This window comes from Choloepus didactylus, chromosome 15, assembly GCF_015220235.1.
Source record: "Choloepus didactylus isolate mChoDid1 chromosome 15, mChoDid1.pri, whole genome shotgun sequence".
In the NCBI taxonomy this organism is placed as follows: domain Eukaryota; kingdom Metazoa; phylum Chordata; class Mammalia; order Pilosa; family Megalonychidae; genus Choloepus; species Choloepus didactylus.
In genome coordinates, this window is record NC_051321.1 from 52,965,726 (window position 1) to 52,986,445 (window position 20,720).

The 20,720-nt window shown below is 39.5% G+C and overlaps 2 protein-coding genes across 2 annotated transcripts; one reads left to right on the forward strand and one right to left on the reverse strand.

Annotated features, from left to right (window-relative positions):
* Positions 1 to 1,769: 1,769 nt before the first annotated feature.
* Positions 1,770 to 2,372, forward strand: LOC119510576 (transcription factor BTF3-like). The gene has a single exon (XM_037804977.1). It carries the CDS (start codon positions 1,869 to 1,871, stop codon positions 2,355 to 2,357), a length of 489 nt encoding a protein of 162 aa, XP_037660905.1. The 5' UTR covers positions 1,770 to 1,868; the 3' UTR covers positions 2,358 to 2,372.
* A 14,627-nt stretch (positions 2,373 to 16,999) lies between these two features.
* LOC119510574 (ZW10 interactor-like) lies at positions 17,000 to 20,382 on the reverse strand. The gene is given in 8 exon segments (XM_037804976.1): positions 17,000 to 17,117; positions 17,323 to 17,405; positions 17,496 to 17,879; positions 18,418 to 18,474; positions 18,624 to 18,790; positions 18,928 to 19,051; positions 19,223 to 19,313; positions 20,162 to 20,382. Coding segments are annotated over 8 exon segments (984 nt in total). The 5' UTR covers positions 20,203 to 20,382; the 3' UTR covers positions 17,000 to 17,080.
* Positions 20,383 to 20,720: the final 338 nt, after the last annotated feature.

Here is a 20,720-nt window from a genome sequence, read left to right on the forward strand (position 1 = left end):
TTCTAAATGCTCACATTAAAAAAGATGAAGGAATTGAAATTACAGATCTAACCTCAAAACCAGAAGAACTAGAAAAAGAAAAGCAAATTAAACCCAAAGGGAGCAGAAGGAAGGAAATAAAAAAGATTAGAGTGGAGATAAATGAAATAGAAAACAAAACAAAACAATAGAATCAACAAAACCAAAAGTTGGTTCTTTGTAAAGATAAATAACATAGAAAAACTTTTTACTCTACCGACAAAGAAAAAAAAAAGAGGATACAAATAATGAAAATCAGAAATGAAAAGTGGGCATAACCACAGACCCTGCTGAAATAAAAAGGACTATAAAAAGATATTATGAACAACTCTATGCCAATCAAGCAGATGACCTAGATGAAATGACAAATTCTTAGAAGCACTTAAACTACATACATTGACTCAAGAAGTAATAGAAGATCTCAAAAAAAAACCAATTACTAGTTAAGATATTGAATCAGTAATCAAAAAACCTCACAACAAAGAAAAGTCCAGGACCAGAAAGCTTCACAGGGGAATTCTACCTAAAAGTCCAAGATTTAATTCCAATTACACTCAAACTCTTACAAAAAATTGAAGAGGAGGGAATACTCCCTAACTCATTCTACAAGGCAGAGATCACTGTCATACCAAGCCAGATAAAGATACCACAAGAAAAGAAAACTAGAGACCAATAGCTCTTATGAATATAGATGCAGAAATCCTCAACAAGATAACAGCAAACCATATTCAACAGCACATTAAAAGAATTATATAGCATGATCACATGGGATTTATCATTGCTATGCAAGGCTGGTTCAACCTGAGAAAATCAATTAGTGTAATTCACCACATTAACAGAATGAAGGAAAAGAAAACCACATGATCATCTCAATCAACACACAAAAGGCATTTCACAAAATAAAGCACCCTTTCTTGCTAAAAACACTTAGAACACTGAGAATAGAAGGAAACTTCCTCAGCATGATAAAGGGCATATATGAAAAGACCACTGCTAACATCCTACTTAACAGTGAAAGGTTGAATGCTTTCCCTGTAAAATGAGAAACAAGAAAAGGATGCCCACTGTCACCAACCACTGTTATTCAACATTGTACTGGTAGTTCTTGTCAGAGATATTGGACAAGAAAAAGAAATAAAATACATTAAATTGGAAAGGAAGAAGTAAAACTTTCCCTATTTGCAGATGATATGATCCTATACACATAAAATCCTGGAAAATCCACAACAAAGCTCTAAGAGCTAATAAATAAATTCTGCAAAATGGTGGAGTGAAAGATTAACACCTCAAAATCAGTAGTGTTTCTTCACACAAGCAATGAACAATTGAAAGAAGAAATCAAGAAAAAAAATCCCATTCACAATAACAACTAAAAGAACCAAATATCTAGGAATAAATCTAACCAAAGATGTAAAGGACTTGTACACAGAAAACTACAAACATTGCTAAAAGAAATTAAAGAATATCTAAATAAATGGAATGATAGTCCTTGTTCGAATGGAAGACTAAATGTCATCAAGATGTCAACACTTCCCAATGCAATTTACAGATTCAATAAAATCCCAATCAAAATTCAAACAACCTTCTTTACAGAATTGGAAAAGCCAACCACCAAATTTATACGGAAGGGTAAGGGATCCTGAATAGCTAAAGCCATCTAGGAAAAGAAGAATGAAGCTAGAGTACTCACATTTCCTAATCTTAAAACATATTAGAGAGCCACAGTAATCAAAAGAGCATGAGGCCATCTTGCGTCCCCGCGTGTGTGCGCCTGGTCTCAGCTGGTCTGCCTGAGACCCCCTGAGCGCCAACCCTAGTCCCCCTCGCGGCCCCATTTCCGCTCCAACAAGATGAAAGAAACTATCATGAACCAAGAGAAACTCGCCAAACTGCAGGCACAAGTCCGCATTGGTGGGAAAGGAACTGCTCGTAGAAAGAAGAAGGTCGTTCATAGAACAGCTACTGCAGATGATAAAAAACTTCAGTTCTCCTTAAAGAAATTAGGGGTAAACAATATCTCTGGTATTGAAGAGGTTAATATGTTTACAAACCAAGGAACAGTGATCCACTTTAACAACCCTAAAGTTCAGGCATCTCTGGCAGCGAACACTTTCACCATTACAGGCCATGCTGAGACCAAGCAGCTGACAGAAATGCTACCCAGCATCTTAAACCAGCTTGGCACAGACAGTCTGACTAGTTTAAGGAGACTGGCTGAAGCTCTGCCCAAACAATCTGTCGATGGAAAAGCACCACTTGCTACTGGAGAGGATGATGATGATGAAGTTCCGGATCTTGTGGAGAATTTTGATGAGGCTTCCAAGAATGAGGCAAACTGAATTGAGTCACCTTCTGAAGAAGATAGAACTTGAAGTTACTTGGAGCTGCTATTTTATATTATGACTGCCTTTTAAAGTTGTTTTGTTTATGGATCTAATAAAATCTAGATCTCTAATATTTTTAAGCTCAAGCCCCTTGGACACTGCAGCTCTTTTCAGTTTTTTGCTTATACACTTTCATTCTTTGCAGCTAATGAAGCTGAAAAAAGCCTAGGAATAAAGTTTAAAAACAAAGATTAATAAAGTTCTTTGCCTAGTAAAAAAAAAAAAAAAAAAAAAAAAAAAAAAAAAAAAAAGAGCATGGTACTGGTACAAGGACAGACATGTGGACAAATGGAATTGAATTGAGAGCTCAGAAATCAACCCCACATTTATGGCCAACCATTTTTTGACAAGGTAGCAGAGACCATTTTATTGGGAAATAATGGTCTCTTCAACAAATGGTGCTGTGAAATCCTCATTGCTGGTGGCAATGTAAAATGGTACAGCTGCTTTGGAAGACAATTTGACAGTTCCTCAGGAAGCAAAATATAGAACTACTAATATGACCTGGCAATCCCACTACTATCTATAGACCCAGAAGAACTGAAAGCAGGGAGTTGAACAGATACTTGCACACTGATGCTCATAGCAGCAGCATTCACAATTGTCAAAAGATGGAAGCATCCCAAGTGCCCAGTAACTGATGAATTGATAAATAAAATCATGTGACATACACAGACACACACCCAAACACATACATACAATGGAATATTATTCAGCCATAAAAAGGAATGAAGTTCTAAAACATGTGACAATACAGACAAATCTCGAAGACATCCACTTACATGGCCACACCTAACTGCAAGGTAGGGTAGGAACTGTGGTCTAGCTGTGTGTTGGGGGAGAAACAAGTTTGACTACCAATTAGTTTATCTCTTCATAGATAAGGATTTTGTTTCCTGATTTTATTTCCTGTGAGAACAAAACAAGTTTACATATTGATCTGCACCAACTCCACCTGCTTTCCAGAGCACTGTGTGTGTATACATGTACGAGTTTAAGTACAAACAATACTTTGCCAACACTCTGAAGCCTAAGTTTGCTTTCACTTTTGCTACTCTAAGCATCATCTTTCTGCCTCAGGCTGCACTTCTTTGATTTTAGACTCTGGCAGACCAAACGGCTTTCCCACCATTATAACATACCCAGCTCTTCCCATTATGCCAGCACTCTATTAAACTCCTTTCTGAATCTCCAGCCATTTTCAAAATATACATCTGGCCTTCCATAGTGTTCAGGACTATCCAGGGATTGATAAACTATTGTAGGCTAAAGTCTTAAAGGGAAATTATGGCCCAGGGTAATGTTCCTCAAAACAATGATCCCTAAATCCACTGTATCAGAATCACCTGAGATGTTTGTTAACTTTGCAAAACATGAGCCAGGAAATGTGAATCAGAATAACCCAGAGTGGTGCCTGAAAACTGCATTTAAATGAAACACCTCCGTGTAACTCTATTGCATATCAAATTTTAAAAACTAGAGGTCTAGTGACTGCCGTCCCAGATAACACATTTGGATTATAGTGACTATATGTATGTGCGTGTGTGTGTGTGTGTGTGTGTGTGAGTGATACATATATCAACTATGACACAATGGCCCTGAATTTGAATATTGAGGCTATGACTGACTATTTTTTTCTTTAGGAAAAGGATTTAACACATGATCATCAGTTATTCGGTCTAGAATGGTGATAATATTTAATTAATTGATACCTAAAATAGAGGTGCTCAATACTTACTGGTTGATTATTAATCAGTTTAAAAACTGTATACTGCCAATAATTTGCTACTTTCATTGGAAATCCAATTAGGTAGGTAACAATATCAATATTAAGAAAGAGGGCAAAAGTAAAATACCACTAAAATTTCAACATCTATTCACTTTTATCTCTTAACCTTAAATTCTTAGGTCATCATTTACCATAATTTGTCCAATCAATTGCCTCTGCATTCTAATCCACAATTCTCTCCCCATCATATATACTCATACATCTTTTCCTTCAGCAACATTGATAATTCTTGTTCCTGAAAACATTCTTACATTATCTTACATTTGGATTTTTCTCAATTAACTTCTTTCACCTAGAATGTATTTTAGTCTAATAATTCCCTGATGAAACGCATTGTCTACAAAGGCCCATGCCCATGTTCATGTGCCAACATTTCCAAGGCACTCTGGATCTACTCTGTCTCACATGGAGTTAGTTCTTCACCCCACATATTTTTGTAGCACATTTATTTTACGTCAATTTTAATAATTTAGTAAGCAGAGCAAGAGTATTTTATCTGCATGCCAAATATCTTTCAATTAGTAGTAGTTGCATGGAATACTGTGTGGGCAGAGTGGTCTAAGTTACATTAAAGGAAGAGAGCCAGGATTGACTGTTGATGTGTTACGGGAGTGGGAGCTGAGAATGTTCATCAATGGTAACTTATAGAAATCAATTTACACCTAACCTATACTGATCAAAGCCAATCAGAATTTGGCAAACCCTAATATTACAGTGACATTCATTTAAACTCTAAAACCCGCTGCCATAGATATCCAAAGATGTTTGTGATTGAAGGATACTTGACCTATTTATGTTTTGATCATACCATAGATGGTTAGCTTGCTTCCCTGAGGCCCGTATTCTACTAGTGCATGAATTCAAATGGATTTTTGAATAGATTTTTTTTCCCTTGATTTCATGAAGGGAAACAATGTTCAAAGAGCCTCTGGTTGCCTTCAAAGAACTATTCTCATTCCAGATATACTTAGGACAACATAAGTTAAATAAATAAGGAAACTTAGCAAGTTCAGTTTTCACTTAATTTTCCCAGATATGGGCTGCTCAGCAAAACACATCCTTATAGAAACAAGCAACCAGTGCTCAACATGGTATGAAAAATACTGGGATTGTGGCTTCTAATACAGTAGTACAGGAAGAGTATCCTTCAGTAAAATGAATAAAACATTGGGCTGATTCATGAGGGACATTATATATCAAATGGCTCAAGAGTTTAGAGAAATTGCAAATCAAGGGCTGAGGACAAAAATATGAAATCTTACAGAAATCTTTAGATGGTTTGTTATAAGGGTGGTGTTAGGAATTGAATCATGTACTAAAGAAAAACATGTTCTTAATCTTAATCAATTCCTGTGAGTGTGAACCAACTGAAAACCGGAATTTTTGATAATTTTTTTAGTAAAAGTGTGGCCACCTGAATCAGTAGGGCTTTAATCTGGATTACTGGAGTCCTTTAAAAACAAAAGGAAATTCAGGCAGAGAGAGAGAAAGACACAGGAATCAAGAAGCTGAAAGTCAACGGAACCCAGCAGAGAAAGATACTGCTATATACACTGCCATGTGACAGAAAAGCCAATAACCAAAGGGTCACCAGCAGCCAGCCTCAGAATACCATAGTCTTCTGGAAGAAAGTATCATCTTGCTGATGCTTCAATTTTGGACTTCTCCTAGCCTCAAAACCAGGAATCAATAAATTTCTGTTGTTTAGGCCAACCCATTTTATGGTATTTGTTTAAGCTGCTGGGAAACTAAAACAAATGGAAATTCTTTATCTAGATTTCCTGCCAATTATATATGCTTCTGTGAAGATGTAGTGATGCCCGGGAAGAAGAAATTATGTTTTTAATTTTCACATTTTTTATATATTATATTTAAGTTATATATGTTATATATAATTAACCAAATCAGAAATATTGACAAGTTTCAATGGACTTTAACTGAAATGAAATAAAACAGGTTCGCTGTCCTCCTCACAAAATTTAATATTGTCAAAGAAGACAAACAATCAAGAAGAAAACATTTCTTTAATTCTAAGGCAGCTCTAAGTGTGAATGATGCTCCTAATACAAATTTTTTAGATGAACCAGGCTGTCATTTAACTTCTTTACAAATAAACAGGATATTCAGGTAGAAAACAACACACCACTGATAGCAATCAGTACTGCAACAAAGTTAGATGAGTTTCCTGTAGCTTCCAGGTGTCTTCATGATTGAAATAAATGACTCCTCAAAAAATGAAGTAGAATAAATTAAATTATAAAGAGAGAAGGATGCCTGCCTCCATAATTTAGAATATATGTACATGCACATCCATAAAAAAATATGATGCTCAAGGAACCTAGCTGGAAAAACCAGATACAGTATCAAATGGTTTTATATTCTGTTTCCAAATTTAAACAAAATACTATAACAGGTCTAACAGAAAAGACTATTTTAGAGAAAAGTCATTTTATTTATTTCCACTAAAAGACACCCTACTTATTAGGAACTAAGTTTTTTGAGAAAGAACTGTAGCAAAGGCCAAACTCATTTCATTACTTAGCTGTATTAACAAAAGGTATGCCTTGAGGCACATGTAACTCCATGGTTTTAGTTTCTCTATTATATATAGTATTATGATTATTAGAATTATCTGATTAGCCCATCCTTTTTGTTGTTGTAAGAATAACTTTTTTTTTCCACAATAACTACTCCTATACTTACAGATCACCACCACAACCACATTAACACAACTGAATTTAGTTAGTGAATAGTTCCTGAAAATTCCTGGGATGGGGGTAGAGATACAGGGAGGATTATAAAATAGATTTCTTATCATACCAACCAAACATATTAAAAATCAAACACCATTTTTCTTATTCCTGTCTCAAAATAATTAGAACATCCTGTTGCTATTGAGAAGGGTGACACAGGCACCTAAAATATAGCTTCTCTCATCCTGAAGTTCCAGTAATCTCTGAATATTATTCATTATAATTGTTAAAGTTATTATGATAGTTATAAGGCATTGTTTAAAAACTGCACTCACTTGTTTTGTTAATCTATATGAAGTTACTATAGTTTAATATAAACATTTTACATTATAATTCTTTCCCTATTTTCAATTTTTTTAGTCCCTGAAACCTTGAGAAGTAGAATATTACTAAGCCATGGTGAGTTTGCATTGCTGAAAATGCTCCCTAATGTTCTCAGAAAGTCAATTCATGAGCGTTCAGTGACTAATACACCAAGAAACACTGAGCTGTATGACAGGCGGTTCCAATTTACAGTTGGTGTGTACTTATTTTGATTGGTAACTGTCACCATCCAGAAATGCTAATGTCATTGAACTTCTTAGTGATTACTTTGATGGCTATAATATGCAGCCTTCCATAATTACAATCACTGTATATGTCTTAAGTAGCAACATTTTAAAATAGAGTTTCCATTCTGATGTCACTCCAATGCTACTTTATATGATATCTAATTGCCTAAATGGATTTCAGCTCTTTAGTTGCTGTTATTATAGCAAGTTCCAATAAGCAATGATTCCTTAGGGAGACACATTTACTTCAAGAGGATGAAAGTATTTGTACTGCTTTCTAAACGTGCACTATGCCCAGAATGCATAAATGTATTCAATAGTGTGATTTTCCAGATAGCTCTATTTCAATAGATAAAAATACACCTGGAGGACTTCTGCCAAAATAGGAAAGAAACCCTCTTCACCAGGTTTCCATGCCACCTGGGTGAAGGCTTTGACTCCTTATGGCCGTTAGGGGAAAGGCAGAAAGCCGTTATGAACTCGCTACTCCCGTTTCCAACTCATACCCTAAGCTCTAAGCTCTGCTTGGCCACTGGCATTCCTGAAATCACCTGTCTATTTCACTTCCAGAACGTCACTAAAGATGTTCTTTCTACCTTTTATAAGAGACTATCCTTAGTATTATCAAAGCATTCTGATTATTAGTCCTTAGAAATGATGGCAAATGTTAACTTTTTGTTATGATTAGATTTTCACAGATTTCTCCCGCATCCCTAAATGTAAACTCAAAGAAGACAGGGATATTGTCTTTATCGCTTTTTTTTTTTTTTAATTTTCATATCTTTTGTCAGCACATAGCCAACTGTCAATAAATGCTTGATGAAATCTATCTGCGTAATTTCATTTGTTTGAAAATGGGCTCAAGAGGCAGTTCTTTGGGAAACTTGACACTTTCAATCAAGGTTGTGTTTCTATCACAGTATTCAGACCTTACTGGGGCCCCTATTCATTGATTAGTAAACTCCTTGATGGCAGGATTCAAAAATATATCTTTTAAGCCCCAGTATTTAGAAATATTTTTGTTTTCTTTCCATCTTTTCCCATAACCTGACATGAAGCTAGTTGTAAATGGAGAGGGACAGTTGAACAAATTTGTAGAAGTAGTAAATCACCAGCTGTATATCTTTTAATTCATGGTCTATAATTAACAAATAATGAAATAATAATTGTTGGGGTGGAAATAATCTTTAGATTTCTTACTACCTGAGAGTAGTTTAAGGTTTTGCCAACATTGGACTCTGTGTATGCTGCTGTAGATGGCACTCCTGACAAATTATAGAAAATACCTAGATTCCAAGAAAAGATATTAATAAGATTTGATCACACATAATCCAATGAAAATTTGCTAAGTGCTTTTAAAGTATGAAGGCACTGCTGTACATTCATTTGTGGATACAAAGGTATTTATGTTATTATATAGGGGAATTATGAGGACAAATGGTTAAATGACAGGGTCTGTATCTGAAAAAAGAAGCCTATATCCTCTCCTCATGCAGTCACTCACTTTCTCCAACTAATCACCACTGTCTCAGGTCATTTTATGTATATATGTCTGTGTGTGTGAGTATATATGTACATTTCCCTAAATTTATTATTGCTTTAATTGTATCTTATTTCATCATGGTTGAAAATGACACACTGGAACAGAGCTAGGAACCATAATCATCATCAAGAGTAGGATTAACAGTTAGAAATCAGCATATATCCTCCCAGCAGTCTTCATTATCTTCACAGAGTAACAGAATTAAAGAAATAGCTTCAAATATCAGTAAATAAACCGTATCAAATTTACTCTTTTACTTTTAGAATATCTGGCCAAGGTAACCCAGGTCTTATATATTTAGAGATGGCCTCTGTCCCTGAAAAGAAGTATTTTCCATCAAATATACACGTGAAAGCATAAATTATTATCCACTGATTATATGAAAAGGTTGTAATATAGCTACTTTTAAAACTAGTTTAAATAATAAATTGGCATTCTTGGTGTTTATGATTGATTCTTAAGATTAGACCCAAAGTTTCTGCAATACAATTTTATAACATGGGGAATCTATGGAATTGGATTTTAAACAAACTCATTTCATTAAACAAGACTATTTTGATTACTGCAACCCACATTTCTCTTTCCCTTCTGTGGATTTTTTATAGCATATATAAACAGAACACTTGTGTACTATATTTTAGACACATATCATTTCTTTTATAAATTTTACATGTGATAATCTCATATCTAATATTCTTATCATCTCTTGAAAGCACAGTTCCTGGATTTTCCTCACATTTTTCTATATCAAAACATGATTCTAGGTATATAATAATCAATCCATTTTAAATAATCACTGACTCCTTCATTTGGGTTTTATCACCGTGAAATGCAAGATGACATGGTTTCTGCAGTCCTCATATAGGTATGCTTACTAAAGCTCAACCGACAATTTGAACTTTAGAAATGCATGTAAATATGGCATTTGAAATCTAATGTCTCATGTTGAGAGCCCCATGAAGATTAACAAGGTTTTTTGTAGCTATGTCATACATATGAGAATTTATACCCCTAAAACATAAATGCTGATCCCTTTGTGTATAACCTGATTGGGAACACTGGCTATCTGTGTTACACCAGAAACTCAGAGCTAGAGCTTGGCAGATATGAATGTCAGTATTAACGTGTACAGCAACTGTTTAAAAAAAAAGGAAAAAAGGAAAAAAAAAAAAAGCTAAAAAGAGCCCAGACTTCAATTAGAGATATGAATGAAGCAGATCTGGTTAAGACTAAGGCAAATTGGGCCAAAGGGTAAAGGCTGAAACTGACTGTGTGTTAAAACTTCAACTTCCATGTGAGACCAAGGGAAGAAATGTTTACTGGTGTAGGATCTATATTTTCTAAACAGTATAACTTCTACAGTCAGTTTGTTCAAACACCACAATTACATTGAACTTTGAACAGAAAGTGAGATGTGGTAGGTTTGTATAGGTTAGAGTGAAATAGCAACACATCCCAAAGTAATTTGGACAGCGAAAAAAAATACATATGCAGGGTCCCCCTGAGGGGCTGGGGGAAAATGCAGAAGTGTTGGACTTCCCAACCTGGATTGTTGCTGATGTTCTCACAATATTGAGGACTGACAGCTTGGTATGCAGAGCCCTCTGTCTTGGGGCTTGCCCTTAGGAAGTTTGCTACTGCAAAGGAGAAGCTAAACCTGTTTTTAATTGTGCCTAAGAGTCTCCCCGAGTGCCTCTTTGTTGCTCACATGTAGCCCTCTCTCTCTAACACTAAGCCACCTCAGCAGGTGACCTCACTGCCATCTCCCCTACATGTGACCTGACTCCCAGGGGCATTAATCTTCCTGGCAACGCAGGATATGACTCCCAGGGATGAATGTGGACCTGACATGGTGGGATTGAGAGCATCTTCTTGACCAAAAGAGGGATGTGAAATGAAATGAAATAAAGCTTCAGTGGCTGAGAGATTTCAAACAGAGTCGGGAGGTCACTCTGTTGGACATTCTTACACACTATATAGATAAACTTTTTAGGTTTTAATGTATCAGAATAGCTAGAAGGAAATACCTGAAACTACCAAACTCCAATCCAGTAGCCTTGACTCTTGAAGATGATTGTCTAACAATGTAGCTTACAAGGGGTGACAGTGTGATTGTGAAAACCTTGTGGATTGCACTCCCTTTATCTAGTGAATGGATGGATGAGTACAAAAATGGGGACAAAAACTAAATGAAAAATAGGGTGGGATGGGGGGCATGATTTGGGTGTTCTTTTTTTACTTTTATTTCTAATTCTTATTCGATTCTTTCTGGTGCAAGAAAAATGTTCAAAAATAGATTGGGGTGATGGATGCATGACTATATGATGGTACTGTGAACAGATGATTCTACACCATGGATGATTGTATGGTATGTGAATATATCTCAATAAAGCTGAATTTAATTTAAAAAATAAAAGGTCTCAAAATAAATATAAATGATGCTGGTTTCCAGTACAGGGTAGCAGTGCCTACCTTATTTCCAGTTTCATAAGCAAAGTGAATCAATAGGGTGTGCTTGTTAATTAATAAATTTCCAACTCATACAATAAGTTTCCATGGAGACCGAGGTTCTAAAATACCAAAAGGGTCACTTAAATAATGGACTGGGTATAATAATGGAACCAATTTATTTAATTCCACACTCCATTGGTATTTCAAAACTTACACATATTTGGCTCAAAGTGGATATATACAAATTGTGATACAAGTTGCACAAATTCTACAAGAAAATAATAGGGTCCACTGATACAGAAAGGCTCTAAAATGGGAGAAAAATTAACACTGGGTAAAACTAGATAGTTATTCCTTTTTCAAAGTTAGCAAAAAATTCTTAGATGTTATGCCTAATACTTTTGCACACTTTTGTAGATGCTTGTTTTATTTCCCTTTGGAAGAACAAGTTTATGAAAATAATCAATAAAACCTCATTAAATACATAATCCCAATTTAATATGAATATGTACTGATAGGCACAGGGAAGAAAAGAGAGCTATTTTCAGAGACATTCACAACCTTCATTGACCACCATTGCTGCAAAAAGTATATACAAGTTTAACACTATAAAAAAAAAAAATGTAGCAGAAGATATCCTTTCAATTTATGGCAAGGTATAATATTAGAAGCGAAACTTGAGCTATATGACTTTCAAAATTGTGAAAATGGAAAAAGAGGGATTACCTTTACTGAAACTATCCAGGATGATAAGAAGAATATTTGGTGATATTCAGAAAATAAAAACTTAAATATACAGAAGATATAAACTGCCTAAAAATAACAAGCACACTCCAAGACATCTAGATAACATCACACACTGCAATTCTAAAACACACATTCTTTCCCCACTTAATGAAACATTTTAAAAATGAACACATTCAAGGCTGTAATTCTTTCCCTCACCAAATTTCAAAGTGTTTATTGTATAGACCACATTCTCTAACCAACTTAGAATAAACTTAGAAACGTATAACCTTACATGTTTGAGAAAACAAAGATCTAAATATGTGAGTTATCATTTGATAAAAGTAAGTTTACAAAATAAGTATATCTTCTTCACCTAAAAATAGAAGGTAGAAAATGATCAAGATATGACTACAAAATTAGTGAAGCATAAACAAACATACAATAGTGGATCAAAAGCCAATCTTTGAATTTTTGAAAAGACTAATAAAATGAATAAACATCTGAAAAGACTGATCATGAAAGAAACTCAACAAGGGACAAAAAAATATCAGGAATGTAACACAGGCCATGTTCAAATCAGCTGTAGACAGAAAAAGGATAAAAAAGATTATGAAATTCAAACCAATAAACTTGGCAAATTAAAAAGAAATGAAACATCCTTAGAAAAATATGAAAATTCCTAGAAAATATTAAATTAAAACTAGAAGGAATATAAGTAAAATATATATATATTTTTCCTTTTTCATTTTTATTGGGATTGTTCAGATACCATACAATTATCCAAAGATCCAAAGTGTACAATCACTTGCCCCTGGGTACCCTCATACAGCTGTGCATCCATCACCACACTTAATTTTTGTTCAATTTTTAGAAACTTTTCATTACTCCAGACAAGAAATAAAGTGAAAGATGAAAAAAGAAAAAAAGAAAAGGAAACTCGAATCCTCCCCATCCCTAACCAACCCCCCTCAATTGTTGACTCCTAATATTGATATAGTACATTTGTTACTGTTTATGAAAAAATGTTGAAATACTGCTAACTGTAGTATATAGTTTGCAGTAGGTATATATTTCTTCCCTATATGCCCCTCTATTATTAACTTCTGATTGTATTGTCATACATTTGTTCTGGTTCATGGAAGTGATTTCTAGTATTTGTACAGTTGATCATGGACATTGCCCACCACAGGATTCAGTTTTATACATTCCCATCTTTTGACCTCCAACTTTCCTTCTGGTAACATATATGACTCTGAGCTTCCCCTTTCCACCTCATTTACACACCATTCGGCACTGTTAGTTATTCTCACATCTTGCTACTGACATGTCTGTTCATTTCCAAACATTTAAGTTCATCCTAGTTGAACATTCTGCTCATACTAAGCAACCGCTCCCCATTCTTAAGCCTTGTCCTATATCTTGGTACCTTATATTTCATGTCTATGAGTTTACATATTATAATTAGTTCCTATCAGTGAGACCCTGCAATAATTGTCCTTATGGGTCTGGCTTATTTCACTCAGTATATTGCCCTCGAGGTTTTGTCATCAACCCATTTTTTTTTAATATGGTTTTGTTCACTCACCATACATTCCATCCTAAGTAAATAATCGATGGTTCTCTGTATGGTCGTATATTTATGTGTTCACTACCTTCACCACTATCTATATAAGGGCATCTACATTTCCTCCACAAGGCAGGAGGGAGAGTCAAAGAAGGCAGAGAGGCAAAAGAAAGAGGAAAAAAAATGACAGCTAGGAAGCAGCAAAAAGGAAACATAACCTTAAATCAAAGTAGAGTAAAGAATCAGACAATACCACCAATGTCAAGTGTCTAACATGCCTCCCCTATCCCCCCCTCTTATCTGCATTTACCTTGGTATATCACCTTTGTTACATTACAGGAAGCATAATACAATGATTCTATTTAGTTACAGTCTCTAGTTTATGTAGATTGCATTCCTCCCCCAATGCCTCCCCATTTTTAACACCTTGCAAGGTTGACATTTGCTTGTTCTCCCTCATAAAAGAACATATTTGTACATTTTATCACAACTGTTGAACACTCTAGATTTCACCAAGTTACACAGTCCCAGTCTTTTATCTTTCCTCCTTTCTTCTGGTGTCTCACATACTCCCAACCCTCCTCTCTGAACCACACTCACAGTCATCTGTGAATATAATATTTTTAACCATAAAAAATACTTATTTCATCATGTATGTTAAGGGTTGTATTCCCCCAAAAGACATGTTCAAGTCCTAAATCCTGATCCTGTAAATGTGACCTTATTTGGAAACAGGGTCTTTGAAGATATTATAAATTAAGATGGGGCCAAACAGGATTAGGGTTGGCCCTAATCCCACATGACTGGTGCCCTTATAAGAAAGGGATAACCAGACATACCAAGACAGAGGGGGTCACCATGTGCTGACTGAGGCAGAGAATGCCATGAACTGCCACAAAGCCACTGCCAGAAGTCGAGAGATAGGAGACATGGAACAGACTCTTTCCTACAGACTTAGAGGAAGCATGGCCCTGCCAACACCTTGATTTCAGACTTCTAGACTCCAGAACTGAGACAATAAATATCTGTTATTTTAAGCTACCCAGTTGTTGTACTCTGTTACAGCCGACTTAGGGAACTAAGAAAGTACAAACGAACTAACAAACAAAACAAAAACAGTTTATTCTTACAGAAAATAGAAAAGGAGAAAGTTCTCCCATTCACCTAAAGGGGTAAGCTTAGCATTCACTTTAAGGCTATCAAGCAGAGGACTTCTGAAGCTTCTGCTCAAAATAGAGTAACAGCGTCTTCTTCACTGTCTATGCTGATTTACTGGCTAGCGCCCATCTTGCCCACTACTCACTGGTTTCTGTATCCCTCCTTTGGATAGAAAAGAGGAAGAGAAAATCTTTGGCAGTTAGCAGTTTTCAACAGTCAATATCTTAACTCAGAAGTCTCCACATGACACATTACAACTTCTCAGAGGCAGGTTCCCTCCTTACACATGTCTATTTAATGCAAGCATCCATCAGCAAGGATAGGGCTGAGAATAGTTAGAAACCCACCTTCTATCTGAAAATGAGCCTCAATTCCTGAACTTGGCTGTGAAGACACTTCTGGCTGACTTGAGGCTCCAGCCAAACTGGGTAATTCAGGGTATTTGATCACAGCAGATACTTAATATCCCAATATTCATCCTCCCAGGGTAGACTAATTCTTTTGATAAGGAACTCCTCAAGGGCCTCCTTGCATGGAATCTGGCACCCAGCAGTTCTGCAGACCTCCAAGTTTGCTTACTGTACATTTGCCCAGTCCCCTCCCTGTCTACTCATTGGGAACATCTCAGGATCCTACTCGTCACTCCCAGCCTGGTGGGCTCCATGGGAGTGTCCTCCCTTTCCTGCTGACCTTCTGCCAGTCCCTTGTGTGCACAGAAAGGGAACTGCCTCACCACCCTAACACATAGCCTGGCATCCTTTAGCAAATGCTAGTTTCACAGGGTGGGTTTGTCCTGGCTCTCTCCTTTGTGCTGCAACAAATTCAGTGTATGAGACTAGAAAAAGAAACCAAGCTGTAGAGGCAAGGGATCCAATCCAGGAGGCAGAGAAGGGAGGATGGAACTGGAGATGTGGGTTGCCAGAAAGCTGCAGCAGGAACCATGTGGGAGGGGGTGAAATGGGTAGACTGAGGCAACCTCTCTGGGTATTTGAGTCCTCCCAGGAGAGGTAACCCCAATCCTCACTGACCCCTCCTTCAGTCATGATGTAGGCCACCCCAAACCTCTGACACCTGTCCTTCCCCTGCATCTGAAAAAATGGGATCAACATATTTAAAAGAACAATTTGAGAGAAAACTACCTCAAGGCAGTTCCGAAGTGTCCACCTCAGAAAAGCAAAACAACCTGTCAAAGAGGATAAGGATCTCAATATTTACTAGAGAGAAGGCACAGGGACCAGTGCCTTCTCAAACTCTCCAAAAACAAAAGGCCCCAGTGTCTGTTTCTCACAGGGATGTTTATGTTTTTCTCACACAGGAAGATCCTTCTCTCTTACAGAGACTGGGTTTTCTACTCTCTGAGAGCTGCCACTGACCTCTGTCTTACATGTTATAGTTTCTACACCCCTAGTCAGGGATGCAGTTTTTCTCATACACAGCAATGCCTCCCACCTTTGACACACTGAGCCACAAATAAGCAGAGGGATAGAGACTGACAGCAACAAACACAGAGACAGAAGCATTCACATGGAAACTCCAGAGAATACACACACAGACAAACAGAAATACAAACTCAGACAGACCAATGAAAGATGACGATCCCTGTGTTCTCTCACTGTTGCTCTTTACCATATTACCCTATTTTAGTTTGTGCAACTTACTATACTCTGAAATCATCTTATTAACCAGGTTACATCTTATTAACCTTGAAATCATTGTTTCACATAGTCAGGGATGGGTTCAGACCAGTCTACTGCTGTAGCCCCAGTTTGCAGCAAGGGGCCCAGCACAGAACAGGGGACTCAACCAACATTTAGAGCAGTGAATAAAATCATCTTCCCACATTCTAATTGCCTGCATAAAGCATTCTTCCCCTTTATTGAGTCTGGCATGGTTACGTCACACAGATTTGGGTAGCAACCCCTGAGGCCTCAGTCCAGGGCCCCCTTCCCATCTGTATCCCCTCCCTTCATACCAGTCCCAGCTCCTGTCATGTTAGTGGCCTTCTTGTGTCTACAACTCTTCCCACTAGCCAATGAGAATGAATAGACAGACAGGTAACTAAGAGAGGTACAAGCTTTTAATTGCCAGAATCCATAGCCTACCCTGGGTTGTTGTCATCAATCAGGCTGTGCTCAGGATTTCACAGTCCATCCTGCAATGAGGATGGGGCCAGGGAGCTAGGGAAGAAGAAGAGAGGGGTTAGCCAGGGAAAGCTGGGTAAGGGGATGAGGGGCTAAATTTCAACCACAACATAGGCTCCTTTGTCTACCACCCGGTCCCCTATGAGCAGTGGAGCTCAGATGCAGAAAGACGTAGACCAAAGGCCCTTCCTCTTTCCACACCAGCAGTCCAAGGACACCAGGGCCTGAATTGGGATCTGACCTGTTCTGGCATCCTTTTGCATTCTGTTGTCCTGCAGGGAGCCATGGCAAGCTTGCATCTCCAGCAAGTTGTGGGCCATTGGCCTTGAGAAGATATGGTATGAATAGTCGGTGAGACCTAGCTCTCAGCCTCTCTTCCCACTTGCCTGTCCATCTATCCTATTCCTCACTTATCCCTTCTCTTGCCATAGAGTCCTCAGTATTCTTCTCCTGGGGCCAGGTCAGCTGCTGGGGCTTATCCAGAAGATCCAGGTGGAGGGGCAGATCCTATGGTGGCTCTGCCTCAGCCTCAGGGACACCCTGCAGGGTGTATAGAAGCTGGAGAAAGGCCTGGTGCCTGTGATGAAGAGGTGGGTATGAGGTAAAGGAATTCAACTGGACCACCGGGACTTGGAAGGCATGCTGCCAACCTGACCTCTGCAGCTTTTCCCGCTCCTGCCCTGCCTGCTGCTTTAGGACACCAAGTTCGTGATACAGCCGTTCAACCTCCTGATGAGTTTCTGCCTGACGCGTCCTCACTTCTGCCGAAACCTCTGCCAGATGCTGCAGATGCTTCTCCTGCCAGGTATGAGGGTAAGGGCATGGCTCATCAGGTGCTGAGGTTTTAGAGCCATTTCCCCAACCCCTCCATCCTAGACCCAGCTCAGGGCTAAGGCCACAGAGGGAAAGAGACCCTGCTCATTTGGAGCAGGAACAGGGAACTGGAAAGAAGGAAGGGTCAGGATGAGCTGTTCCAGGGTAAGATGTTATGGAGGGAAGAAGCACAAGGATTAAGACAACCCTTACATAGTATGCTATGTGCCAGGTATTCTTTTAAGCACCTTCTGTAATGATAACTTACTTAATCCTCTAACATCTCTATAGGATAGATGGCACTATTGTCTTCTATTTCACAGATGAAGAAACAGATAAACAGAAAGTTAGGTAACCTGCCTAAGGTCATGTAGTGGTAAGTGGTGCTGAGATTCAAGCCCATGCCAGTAACTACACTGTACCACCTTACATGAGAAAACAAGACGAAGGTTTTCTGGGCAGACGACAGACTACTCAATGGCATGGTGATGGGGAGGGATACTGTCCTAGGGCGCCAACCTACCTGTTGCAACTGCCACTTCTTCCGGGCTGTTTTGAGTTTCTCCATGGCCACTTGCTTCTGTGGGTAAGCAAGGCAGTGAGGCGAGGACAGGGGAAGAGTATTTTTCTGGTTGGATTTTGGGAGAAGTAGATCCAACCCAGTTGCTCATCCTTTCCCTCCTCCTCTGCCTGCCTTCTCCAATCCCTACCCAAAGTCCCTAAATGGACCTTTGCTTGGAGCTGTTCAAGGGCCTCCTGGAGCCATGCCCGCTTCCTCTGGGCCTCCTCCAATTGAGGCAGAGCCTGGGACAAGGCACTTGTGATGGCCTCCACATGCTCTTGGTAGGTAGCCCTCAGCTCTTTCCAATGTTCTTTGGCTGCAATTGCTTCCTGCCCTGAAATGAGCCACCAGGAATGAGGGTATGGGTGAGGCAGGTCTCAGCCTTCCAATTAGCCAAACAGCTGACCCAAATGAAGTCTCCCTTCTTTCCCGATTTAGGCCAGCTCCTATCTCAACTCCCTGTCTACTCACGGCTCATGTCTTCAGAAGCCAAAGGGTCCAGGCCCTCGGCAGCGTCTGCATGCACCAGGAAGTTCTGCAGGAAGTCTGCTACCTGCAGTTGGCTGCAAAGCAGCTTGTCCTTCTTCCGGGAGTCCTGTTCAGAAGAAGTGCAGAGGCAAGGAGCATCCTCATCTGCTTGCACTATAGGCCAACAAGGCTGCTGCCCATCCTCTCACCATCAGTGCTGCCCACTATCTCCGTAGGACCCAAGACCAGCCCCTGGATTCCAAAAGACTGGCTCTTGTACCTACCATCTTGTACATACCATCACAAACTCAGCCAGGATCTGGGCAGGCACCTCTGCTTCCTCCTGCAGGCCTACAGGCTCCAGGATGGCTGTCACCTTGGCCAGGGCCCTGGAAGGGTAGGGAAACAGAAGCAACTGCAGTCTCATGGGGGTGCCAGTTCTGGAGAACATGTGCATACATGCACACATGTGGGTGTGTCAATGCTGAGGTCCAGGGTCTACAAGTTATGGGACGCAGGCATGTTATTTGCATGGATGATATACTGAGGTAATAAGTGCCATGAGAAAAATAAACAGGGCAAGGGGAATAAGGCATGGGGGTGAAGGGGCTGTAATTTTAAATGAACGTCTCACAGAGGAGAAATCATTTGAGTAGAGATCTGACAGCAGTCAGGGGGATAGGCAGGGAAAGGAAAGAACGGGCAATGCTCTGGCCATAAGGAAATCTCCTGGCAGAGAGCCCTAGTCGTGGGGTAAGATCTATGGACACCTGAGGTGAGGCACAGGACTGAATACTGGATGTCTTCAAGACAAAACAACTACTCTGACTGTGTGCCTGTGTGCGCGTGTGTGTGTGCTGGGACGGGAAGAAGATAGAAATGGTACTTCTAGCATGTCTCCTGGGTATGAAAGTTTTGCTGCTAGAAAGAAACAACCCACGAAGGATGTGGACGGTCGACAGAGAGAAAGCGGTTCCCCACTAAAACACACTCCTTAGGAGTGTGTGTACGTGAGGAATGACGAACAGTTCCTTCTATGCTGTCCTCCTGGAGAGGGGCAACAGTCAACCCAGGAACCTAAGACAGAGGGACGGGCGTCAGGACCACCTTCCCGCGGAGTGGAACTCCAACAAGCTGTGAAAGGGGAAGGGGCTCCACTGTACCTGGGGACCCGCGGGCCCGCAAGGTCTGCCCCGGCCCGGCCCCGATGCCCCCTAGTGGCAGGGCAAACACTCACTCTAGGGCTGCAGCCTGAGCCTCGGTCCCAGTCGCCTCCATTCTTCCCCGAGTGGCGCTTCCTCTCAGCTATCCTACTCCAACCCCTCCGGTTTGGATCCGCCGTGGACTGCGCGCCCGAGCAGACGATTGGCTCCGGCCTAAGGGGGCGGGAAGCCAGGACCGTTGTGCGCTCTGATTGGCAGGCGTGGATTCGCGCGTAGGCACGACCCGCTGTTTGACACAGGCGCAGTTGTGGCTAGGCCTGGGGTGGGGGTGGGAAACGCGCTGGTTTTGCGCCTGCGTCCGTAGGCGGTGCCCGGGACTGGGGCGGGAGTGGGTGGGCGGTGAGCTTCGCTGCGTCTGTGCGCGTTCTTCTCGCTCAACCCGGAAGAGGTTGAGCGAGAAGAATGCTAAGTTTGTGTTTTCGGGGAAACGGTCAAATTTCACTTTAAAGATTCTACTGCGAAAGAAAAGAGAACACTGGAGTTGTTTTCCAAGAACCTGAATATCAGATAACGAAGGACAACCATCCTGGAGATAACGCGGAGCAAAGGTTGTGAGCTGAATACTTGTCCAGT